The sequence below is a fragment of the Stigmatopora nigra genome, chromosome 6 (genome assembly GCF_051989575.1).
Source record: "Stigmatopora nigra isolate UIUO_SnigA chromosome 6, RoL_Snig_1.1, whole genome shotgun sequence".
In the NCBI taxonomy this organism is placed as follows: Eukaryota; Metazoa; Chordata; class Actinopteri; order Syngnathiformes; family Syngnathidae; genus Stigmatopora; species Stigmatopora nigra.
Genome location: NC_135513.1, coordinates 9,458,113 through 9,468,843, shown reverse-complemented (window position 1 = coordinate 9,468,843; position 10,731 = coordinate 9,458,113). Strand labels below are relative to the sequence as shown.

General features: G+C 36.9%; 2 protein-coding genes across 2 annotated transcripts; both read left to right on the top strand.

Moving 5' to 3' along the window:
- The first annotated feature begins 930 nt into the window (after nucleotides 1–930).
- On the top strand, nucleotides 931–4,035 carry LOC144198358 (guanine nucleotide-binding protein G(I)/G(S)/G(O) subunit gamma-10). The gene is made up of 3 exons (XM_077719317.1): nucleotides 931–1,128; nucleotides 1,570–1,696; nucleotides 2,502–4,035. The coding sequence occupies exons 1-2, from the start codon at nucleotides 1,039–1,041 to the stop codon at nucleotides 1,693–1,695; spliced, it is 216 nt and encodes a 71-aa protein (XP_077575443.1). The 5' UTR covers nucleotides 931–1,038; the 3' UTR covers nucleotide 1,696; nucleotides 2,502–4,035.
- Nucleotides 4,036–4,883: 848 nt separating this feature from the next.
- Nucleotides 4,884–10,501, top strand: LOC144198727 (afadin- and alpha-actinin-binding protein). Its single transcript, XM_077719895.1, has 12 exons — nucleotides 4,884–5,244; nucleotides 5,886–5,977; nucleotides 6,056–6,124; nucleotides 6,209–6,332; nucleotides 6,406–6,484; nucleotides 6,561–6,681; nucleotides 7,178–7,331; nucleotides 7,472–7,575; nucleotides 7,655–7,816; nucleotides 7,883–7,994; nucleotides 8,465–8,612; nucleotides 10,330–10,501. The coding sequence occupies exons 1-12, from the start codon at nucleotides 5,193–5,195 to the stop codon at nucleotides 10,421–10,423; spliced, it is 1,311 nt and encodes a 436-aa protein (XP_077576021.1). The 5' UTR covers nucleotides 4,884–5,192; the 3' UTR covers nucleotides 10,424–10,501.
- The last annotated feature ends 230 nt before the right edge of the window (nucleotides 10,502–10,731 follow it).

The following is a 10,731-nucleotide window of genomic DNA, read 5'->3' as shown; positions in this document are numbered from 1 at the left end:
TTTAAGGTGTTGTTGACAGGATGTGATTGTGAGCAGAGCCTGTAGCATTTTAGACAATCATCATCCCGGGTTTATTTAGGTGTCCAAAATGTCAATGTCCAGTGGGTGAATTTGACATAATGGGAGGAACATTTTAAGATCATTTTAGAAACGTATGAACTTAAAGTGACAGAAAGCTGCAATTCTGTAAAGGGGTAATAAGCCGAAAGTCCCAAAAATCACAGACTTAGATCAATTGGATTGAAAGGGCTTCAATTATTATTATTTTTTGGCTTTCAAAAGAGGTTTGTGTTTGCGTGTATGTGTGGGTTTTATCGGAAATCCAGTTTATTCAAAATTTGCAGTGTTCATCCATGATTTGACACTCTAAATCAAGGGTGTCAGACTCGGGTTGGTTCGCGGGCCGCTTTAACGCCAACTTGATTTCATGTGGGCCGGACCATTTTAGATATAATATTTGGATTTTTTTTTTAGTAAATGGATTAAAATAACTGGATTTAAAGCCCTGAATGTTCCATTTTTTATAGATCTAAATCAATGTTTGGCCAAAGATTCAGTGTGTCCCCCCCCCTTCCCTGCTGTGATAGGCTCCAACACCCCCACAATCCTAATGAGGATTACGCGGTTCAGAAAATGAGAGAGGAGCAAGAAGGGGAGAACACAGACACAGGAAAAGAAGAGATAATAATAATTAAATAAGTGTCCAAATGTCCAAAGCTACTTGTGCACAAATATTGTTTTCTTTATGATTTCCATGCCCCAGATGGCCCGCGGGCCCAAGATTTATTTTATATCATCTGTTGCTGGCTTTACAACACTGACAGGCACTCACTCACCATGTCTGTTTTTTCCACCAGGGGGCGTTTGATTGACATGCAAGAAACCAATTAGAATGCCCTGCTGGGTGGGACGATTTGGAAGCAAAGGATCCCATTGGTGGAACCGCTTTTGAGTGTTTCGGACCAATTTCCTCTCCCTGGTAGACGTGTACTACTCCAACCGAGCTCTTGACTTTTTTTCTCCCTGACAGCTATCGTCATGTCTAATAACAACGCCAGCAACAACTTAATCATCGCGCAGAGGGCCGTAAAGCAGCTCCGACTGGAGGCCAGCATCCGTAGGATCAAGGTACCAACGGCCGACACGGACAGAGCACTAAAGAGAGCAACAAGCTAAGCAACTGCTGAATGGCGGAGACAAACTGTGTTGATCCAGTGAATAAACACACTTCCACATTCTAAATTTACACTAAGGAGAGCAAACTATTCGTACCCTTGTATTAGGCAATTTTGCTCAACTAACTAAACTTGAATAACTTTTGCCATTCCAGTTCCGCCTCGACACGTTCAAGTTTTACTGTGTGACAAAGTTATTTTACGTGACCAAGACTCGCTATAGACGAGTGTAAACACTGTAGTTGACACACAACAGATAGTCCACTGTTACAACCCTTATGCGAATAACACTGGGGGCTGTTATTGTGTTTTTCCCCTTCTTTTTATCTTTATATTTTACACTTAAATACAACGTTGTTGCTTTCCATATGCTAACGACGTATGTGTCTGGCAGGTGTCCCAGGCTGCTGCCGAATTGAGAAACTTCTGTCTGCAAAATGCCTCTAAGGACCCCCTCTTGGTCGGTGTCCCCTCAAGCGATAATCCCTATAGACCACCAAAATCATGTTCCCTTTTCTGAGGTAGGTTGTCGAACCGAATCCCAGTGATATTGCTCGGGAGCCATATGCGGCTCTTTTGATGGGTGCATGTGGCTCTCCGCTAACCTGTGAGCTAAAAATATGGAAACTGTCAGTGAGAGTTGAATCAAATGCACCAATAGGAGACCTTTTCTACTTTAAAAGTGGGTAAATGAATTTTAAAAATGCACATTTTCATTCCTTGCAAATATATAATAATGTGAGACTAATCATCCTGACACTACCTCATATTTGAAGTGTATACGTAGTTCTATGGTAATTGTTAAACAACTTGTCATTTCATTTTCTCAACTGCTTTATCCTTACTAGGGTCGTGGGGGTGCTGGAGCTTATCCCAGCTGACACAAGGAGACAAACCACCATTCACACTCGTGTCTAGAAGCAATTTACAGTGTTCAATCAGCCTACTATGCATATCTTTGAAATGTGAGAGTAAACCGGAGTACCCGGAGAAAACCCACACAAGCCCGGGGAGAACACGAGAACTCCACACAGGTGGACCCACCTGGATTTGAACCCAGGTCCCCCACCGTGAGGCCGATGTGCTAACCACTCATCCGCCAGGGCACCCCTGTAAAACAACTTATAGATCAAAACTCATTTTTAACTACTACTACAAATATAGAAAGAATATATAATCAGTTACTGAACCGCATATCTTCACAAGGGTAGTGGGGGGTGCTAGAGCCTATCCCAGCTATATATTTGCATCAGGTGGAAAACAAAATTGTTTGCCTATGAATGTTTTTGATTCTCCCTTTACACTTGTTCTCATTTTCCCTTTCAGCCTGGTACAACAATGAAGAATTTCTAAAAAAACTAAGGCCATTTTCAATCTAACCTAATGTTGCTGTAGATCTGCCAGCTAACATCCCTCCTCAACTGAAGAATGGGTGGTTTCCAGACGAGGGGTTGGTCCATTTGTCTGTTAAAACAATCCACAAATCACTCTTATGCTGGACCAAACTTGTGAAGTCCAAAAATGGTCAAGAAATCACACCACTGTTACAAATGAATTTGAAGTATTTCTTTCCTTTACTGGACAATTGCTGTCCAACTGTATTACAATATTAAGTGTAATAGATAAAGGCAGATTTTAATTTAAATCCTGTGCTATTTTGGTAAAGAGGGCAGACATGCTTACTCAAAGCATTGAATTTTACTTGTGGTTAGGGCTGGGCAGTTCATCAGAATTTAATTATGATTCCAAACTAGGCCTCTATCGGTCTTAATAGTATTATAGATGCAGAAATTTAACTAATGTGCTGCACTACAAAGTCTTTGGAACTCCAGAGTTTTGTAAAATCACACTAAATGCTGCTGTTTATGAGTTGGATGCACATTGGCAGATACCAGAACCTCCAAATAATTTAATTTTTTTGACCCTCATTCTGAAGTTTATTGTAAAATGAAATAGCCAACTATAGGGATAACATTGATACTTAAATATGACAAATGGTTTTCGATTTCTCCCAGAAAATTACCATCTTAACGGCAGCACACAATTTAAAACCATTTATTTCCAAGCAACAAATATTGTTACAAACACACTGTAAGAACAGATACAGGCATGCAATAGAAATATTCACAGGCATTTTTTCTTTATTCTCAAAAAATAACACTGTGAACTTCAGTGATGATATTTTTGTACTCTTTAACCTCTATATAGTTGTATCTTCATGCATGCACCATGCTTCTGTGAATGTAGGATGAGTAGAACATAAAGTATGAGGACAAATAATACATTGAGCAAGTGATTTATAGTGAAACAGCAAAGACAACCTTTGGCGAATAAGGTAGGGTTGACTTGAGTCACTAGGGAACATTTTGAAGTTTTATTTATAGTTGACATTTGGTAGTTGAAAAAATGGTACTGTTTGAAATCAATAAATTGTTGTGATTGAAATATCAATTTTTAAAAGTAAATGGTAATCATGATTATGATTTGTTGTATAATCGCCCAGCTCTTTATTTTATGAGTTGTGATCCACGGTTCAGATATTTATAGCAATGGCCATTGGCTATGTTCTCATGGTACAGATCTACTGTAAATGTATTGGAAGATGCTTGTGTTGCTTGTAGTTTATACTTTGTTATGTCTAAGACACGCCTTATGCAATCTGATTAGCAAATTATTGGATATCACTTTATAAATCTGTATAGCCAAAAAAAGAGACCTGTTGTATGACATGTTTTCCCCAAAAGGAATTATATGAAGTACAACCAAATCCTTTATACTACTGTTACCTTCTGTCATTCTTATCTTTGCTATTATTGACACACTTTTTAGAAATTAAATTTCTTATACATGAATTGACAAATGATTTCTGAGCATCATTGTTAATTATTCTCTCTTATTTCAGTTCCAACCTAAAGTATATATTGTAACAATTTAATCTGCATGTACTGTAAATAAGGGGGTCCCGGTGGAGCGAGTGGTTAGCGTGTCGGCCTCACAGCTCTGGGGTCTTGGGTTCAAATCCAGGTTCGGTCCACCTTTGTGGAGTTTGCATGTTCTCCCCGGGCTTGCGTGGGTTCCCTCTGGGTACACCAATTTCCTCCCAAATTCCAAAAACATGCATAGTAGGCTGAATGGACACTCTAAATTGCCCCTAGGTATGGATGTGTGTGTGTCTGTGACTGTATAATAATTATTATGGCAATAATTTGTCTTTGCTGTTCACAATAAATGATGCAAACTCTCATCAAGGGAATTAAGCAAAGCTCATTGTGTTGAGCTGTACACACAGCAACAGTCATGTGCTTTGCCATGTGCCATACTTGCAGGCGCACATGTCCTTTTAGAAGGAATACAAGGGTTATGGCTAAACCATTGTGTAATGCATTCTAAAACATACTCTTTTAAATAAGTCTTTTTAAAAGGAAAAAGCAGTGTCATGTAAATTTTAAAGTTCATCCCAGCCATTCCAAGCTAACTACAGACACCAGGTGGGGGACAACCTGAATCGGTGGCCAGCCAATTGCAGGGCACAATTAGACGAACAACCAGACTTATACCTAGTGCCAAACTCCACACAGTGAGGACCGATCTGGGATCAAACCCTCGACCCCAGAACTGTGAGGCCGACCCACTAAACACTCGGTCACCCTATATATTATATATAAATATGGGAATTGGTAAATAATTACTGTCTGTGTCGTCATTTTTGCATTTACAATGTTGTCTGGTCACTACTTCACAAAAGAAAACAATCATCAAATTATGTGTGTTGTTTTTTTACCTTTAGTTTGGCATTCACTGCTAATTAGAACAACTGCTCTCACCTGTGTGACCTCACCCAATAGAATTGTATTGCTCAAAATAAGACAACACAAAATGTCAAGAGATCACAGTTATTTGTTTTAGTAATGCTGACATTTTCATTTTTGGTTGATATAACTTTTACATATGAAGAGAAATATTTCAAAGGTGTCATTGTCCTGATTACAAATTTGACTTGCAAACTGTGACTTCCAGATGGCTTCCAGGTTTCCTCAGAAAAGAATTGGAAAGAAGCAGGAGTTTTCAGGTAATAATATCCATTTTATTTAATTATAAGTATAGTAAGCTTGGGGCCTGCTGATTTAAATGTGGACAAATATATACAAATACTTGACTGAGATTTTTTGGGGTGAATAAGATGTGCTTTGCAACAAAATCAGTCATAAACCACCAAAGAATGGCTAACACTAAAACATTTGAAATACCAAATATAATAATACCAAACTTTTGAAACTATGCCGTGCTCTACATGCAATTTGTTGTTTGGATGAAGAAATAACTAAATGGAGATGAACTCGGCACCTTTTGCATGATCAAATACATGGGACGCTATTTCTTCTGTCTATCTTTTATAATATTGTGGTGATTGCTGTGATGATGAATGCTTGCAGTCCCTAACAATTCTCTTGCTTTTACGAATAAATGTTCACATTTAACCACAGGGTTCTCAACTCATGTTTTTTGCACAAGATATGCATTTTCAGGGGGACAAACTCACCAGTTGTCCTAATATAAAAATGGAATAAATCACCCACCCAAGCAAAAAAAAAACTGTTCCATTTTACTACCGACATCAAATTGTTAATTGTTAATTGTCATTTCCTAGGAGTAAAGTACTCCCTTTTAATGTAATGGAAAGTTACCTTTTGTATTCTGACAATTCTTCAGACTACAAAGACATGGACCAGAAGCTTTTTAGCAAAATCCCAACCAGCACCATCTCCTTCTGGGAAAGCAGCAATCAAACCGATTCCCTCAGGGTGCGTACAATGACAGTACTATATTGGGCTGTGCTGGTCAAATGATTCGCTCTCATTTGGAAAAATCTTAACCTCCAGGAGCAACTGAAGGAAATGGATGAGCAGGTCGCTAGACTTCATACCATGCTGAAAAGTGAACGGGTCAAAGTTAGTTGCATGCTTGAGTACTACACATTGGAACACTGTACTTAAAGATAATGATGAAGACTTTTTATTTTTCATTTTCCCCAGAATAGCCGTTTGCAGCTGAGGATCAACCATTATGAAGCAGAGCTGAAACGCAGAGAGAAGCAAAGCAACAGAATGAAAGAGCGATTTACTCAATTGTCTGACAAAATCAAAGAGAGAGGACCCAGTCAGTTAGTGGTTTTTTTTTATTGCAGCTTGAGGGCTGTATGTCAAATATTCTTTTATCATTTTCTCTAAAGCTATTGAAGTTCTGAACTTTCCACCTGGGGGCCGGGGCAAAAATGCAGCATCAATCAAGTCATTCCGGTCTACTGCAAAGTAAACTTTAGTCTTGACAAATTTTACCCGAGTAATATTTGATTCAAACTGCTTATTTCTTTTGTCCTTGGGTCAGGCAAGAGGAGGCAGCGCTTCGTTTAATGCTGGAGCGCAGAGAAGCCGAGCTACGGGAAGCAATGAAGCTACGACATTGCCTCACTACCTTATTACATGCCATTCGAATTGACATGGAGGAAGTAAGGAAGTAGAAGGGGATCTTTTTTTTAAATCAATTAAATCTTTAAGCCAACAACACAGATTTTGATGAGGTTTATTAAAACAATCACTGGCCATCCATCATTTTCACCAGACACAAGCAAGGAAGGGTGTTACCGTATTGATCCGAATATAAGACGTTTTTTTTTTTGCATTGAAATAAGACTGAAAAGTGTCAGTCGTCTCAAAATCAGAGTTTCAAGTATTGCAATTTTTTCTAACTTGAGTCATCTCCCCAAAAGTGAAATATGGTCAATTACCAAAACTGACCTCTTTCAGTTGGGAGCTTATCTTATAATTAGATTGTGGTTCCTTCTCTTTATGAATTGGTAGGATTGGTTGTATGGTACTAGAAATAATTTGAAAATACTTTTTTTACTGATATTTAGCTTGCCAAAATTTAAATGTCTGGTTGAATTTTATTTAATTCTCTTAAGGAACATAAAAACTAATTATATTTTGTTGCTGTTTTTTAAGACTTTGTCAAACTCTGAGGGTGTTATGACTAGATCTCCAAACAAAGAGCAAAGATTCACTGAAACTGAGGATATGCTTGGTGACCACGTCACAGGTGGCGTGGTTCAGAGTTGGAAACGTGTTCAGCAAAAGCTGGATGAACTTGGGAGCCAAGGTAAAAGTGCTGTACAACATTTCAAGTCTTAAATGTCTTTAGATGGAACAAGAGCAAGAATTATTTTTTTATGAAAGTGAATGAAATAAGTGTGCTTTTCCATGAGTTTTAGAAAAGTTACAGTTTCTGTTTGTGTTAAGAACATATTGGCGATGGCACTGACCACGACAAACTATTGGCCCAGCTGGAAACAGAACTGAAAGAGAGTCAACAAATTGTCAAACTACAACAGCAAATACTGCAGGTCTCCATGATGTTGGTACTTGTATAGTATCACAAATAGTGATTGTTATTATTGCTATTAAATAGTATTCTTTTTGCAGGACAGTGTTGTGTCACCTGTTCCCTCAGAGCTTGCTGATTCATACTTTTTGGAAGAATGGGAGCGTCTCCAAATGCATTGGGCAGATCTCCAAAATCAGAAACGGACTTTTGAAATGGAGAGGCAGTCCTTCACTGATGCTGCCATAAGATTAAGTCGTGAGGTGAGAATGTTCAAATTGGTAAACATGTTGTTCATTTCCTTGAAATTCTGATTTCTGTTTAAACAGCGTCGTGACTTTGAAAATCAGAAAGGGTCTCTATTGAAGGACCAATTTCTGCAGGAGTCTCAATCTTATACTGACAGTGCAGCAAGCTACAACACTGACTGCACCCTTTTCAGTAAGATAGAAATCTCAACTCTTGCATTATTCTTACCCAATTTAATGCACTACAAAAATGTCTCCTATAAGTGTAAAAATATTACTTATACACTAACTGGGAGCTTCCAACACCTGACATCAAGTAGTGTAGTTACTGTAGTATTTTCTGGTCTATAGTCACACCAGCTAAATAATTTACAGTCATACCTCTACTTACAAATTTATTTGGGTCCAGAACTTTGTTCAGAAATTTCGTAAGTAGAGGTGTACTTTATATGTAAATATATGCTGTTGTGGTCTCAGAGAAAAGAAAATACATACTTAAGTCGCACTTGAGTATTAGTTGCAGGGCCAGCCATACTATGACGAAAATGTATGGCCTACATTCCGGAAAATACGGTTTGTAGTTGAAGTCCCAAAATGTTTTTGGTTTAACACTTATGTTAATTAGATCGGAATAAAATTCTAACAGCATTTTGGATCTCTTAGGTCCAGGGTCTTCAAACATATCGGGTTGTGTGTCTACCGAGTCAAGCCCGGAGACTGTTTCAGGATGCCATTTAGGAATAGAACAAAATATAACACCCAGCACTCCTGAGCTATACGATACCCTCAGCCTGCCATACAACAACTGCAGGTGAGTAGAGTAATGATGACCTTACATCTTCTTCCTTTTCACACTCGCACAAATTTAAAGGATTCCTCAGCAACAAGCAAAACAATGTCAATGTCTGTTTTGATTATTGAAACAAACCTGTTAAATACAATTATTTGTAAATTTCTGGACACTATGGTACTGGTCCTATTGGTTCCCACGAGACGGAATCCAAGCCAATGGTAACTTATGTGCGGTACAGTTGGCTTTTTTAATTGCGCAAAAAAATATTTAAGATAGTTTACTCGATATTTTCAATGAAAGTCAAATTTTATGGTTATCTTATGTGTATGACTCAGGTTTCTTTTCGATAACTTTCTTTTGTACCTTCAATGGTCTTATCATACTGGCTGCTTTATAAAAATCACTTTACTAAGAAACGGGATATGGACAAAAAAGCAGTTACTTAATGATTAAATGAGGATACATTTTGGAAAGGTTTTATTTCCAATAATGCCTGGGTGTATTTTTGTTGTTGTTGTTGTTGGATTTAATCCGTTTGAAATTTAGCTTTTAATTTCTATTTACCCATTCTTACCAACACACTTTTTTAAATCACCAGTATAATTATGTGTATCTCAGATTTTTCGTAAAAAGAAGCTCCTATCAAGTTTGCTGACGAAAAGCCTTCGCGACTTATAATTAAAAATAAATGAATAAATCAGACCATTTTACATGACAAAGGCAGATATAAAGCGCTCGTTTATGATATAAAGAAAAGAGAGCAACTATACGGTTTCCCTTGCCCCTTGAAATGCGCAATAGCAAGGTATGACTGGGAATACATTTCGAAAACACTTGCATATGAAATTAGTTCGATTTCCAGACGTTTCGATTTATTTATTTCTTCTAATTTTCAAATATTCTTTTTAGCTAGAGTAGTGAATGAAAATTATTGCATTTTGTTTATGTCCCTATTTACTTCTGGGTAATCGAGCCATGAAATTGAACACACTGAATTGTATTGACAAGGTATATTTATTTATAAATCTACTTCTAAATGACAAAAATAAATGAATAGCTATATGGAGGCCAAAAGGGTAATGGAAAAATCGTATAATAACATTTACCATTTTTGTAATCTATACTTAATCTCGTTTTAACATGCGAAATTGAAGGAATTTTAAAACCATATGTAAGGGCAAAAATATGAAACGTCAAGAAAATCTAATTTCTGAATTTTGAGACAACTTTACGAAATGCAGTGCAATTTAAATTTACGGCATTTAAATCGTAATGTATGTAATCTGGATTAAAAAATAATTATTGGAGAAAAAATTTATCTTTGTGTATTTGGGTAAATAAAGCAAGTGGTACTTGATTTCGTTATCATTCACAATTTCTTTTGTCATTTGACCTTTTAAAAAATATTTTTAGGGTGAATTGGAGAGGGTTTATAATAGACAGAATTCTGAGAAATTATAATTGTACCGTTCTATTGTGAAATTTATTCTCGGACACTTTGCTCCAAGAATGGCATATTTATTCTGTTTCAAATCTCCATTTATGTGGTACATTTAAGTGCGTTTTAAGGTGTATCCTATTGTATCCCCGTTGGCATTAAATATATTATATGGTAGTTTAATGCCTACCATGACTTTAAATGCAATTTAAGACTTTATTGACGTGTATTTTTTATTAATGATTTTAAAGGACCAATAGGAACCCTGTTATACTATTTTTGTTTTTTTGTTTTCAGAACCAAAGAGGGAACCAACTGGTCGGGCAAACTGGAACGTGGGACATACAGAGGGGACACATCACCAGCCAAATCTTTAAAATGGTCATTTTGAGACTATTCTACTCGCAGCAGTTTTTAAAAAAAAAATCATAGGTTGTATTCTTAAAGCAATAAAATATTTTCTCTTTTTTTTCTTGTCCTGTACCTTGTAGGTTTTAAGACAAACATGTATGATAATATTCCCATATCCCCGCTCAGAGAAAAAATAATACAACTCAAATGTGAGGGAAATTGGTTTAAAACAAAAAAAAAACAATTATTTACAAGTCCCTGTTCAAATAAAAGCAGTTATTAGGATACATGAAATTTACATTCTTCAGATGCAGTCGCATATCAACACTAAAAACAGATGGGATTTTT

What these genes read in the sequence shown, in the direction of transcription:
- LOC144198358 (XM_077719317.1), top strand. Translation starts at nt 1,039, where the DNA reads ATGTCTAATAACAACGCCAGCAACAACTTAATCATCGCGCAGAGGGCC. An exon ending in CCAGCATCCGTAGGATCAAG is followed by an intron (nt 1,129 to 1,569) that starts GTACCAACGGCC and finishes TGTGTCTGGCAG; the next exon opens with GTGTCCCAGGCTGCTGCCGA.
- LOC144198727 (XM_077719895.1), top strand. Translation starts at nt 5,193, where the DNA reads ATGGCTTCCAGGTTTCCTCAGAAAAGAATTGGAAAGAAGCAGGAGTTT. An exon ending in TCATTCCGGTCTACTGCAAA is followed by an intron (nt 6,485 to 6,560) that starts GTAAACTTTAGT and finishes TCCTTGGGTCAG; the next exon opens with GCAAGAGGAGGCAGCGCTTC. An exon ending in TTCGAATTGACATGGAGGAA is followed by an intron (nt 6,682 to 7,177) that starts GTAAGGAAGTAG and finishes CTGTTTTTTAAG; the next exon opens with ACTTTGTCAAACTCTGAGGG.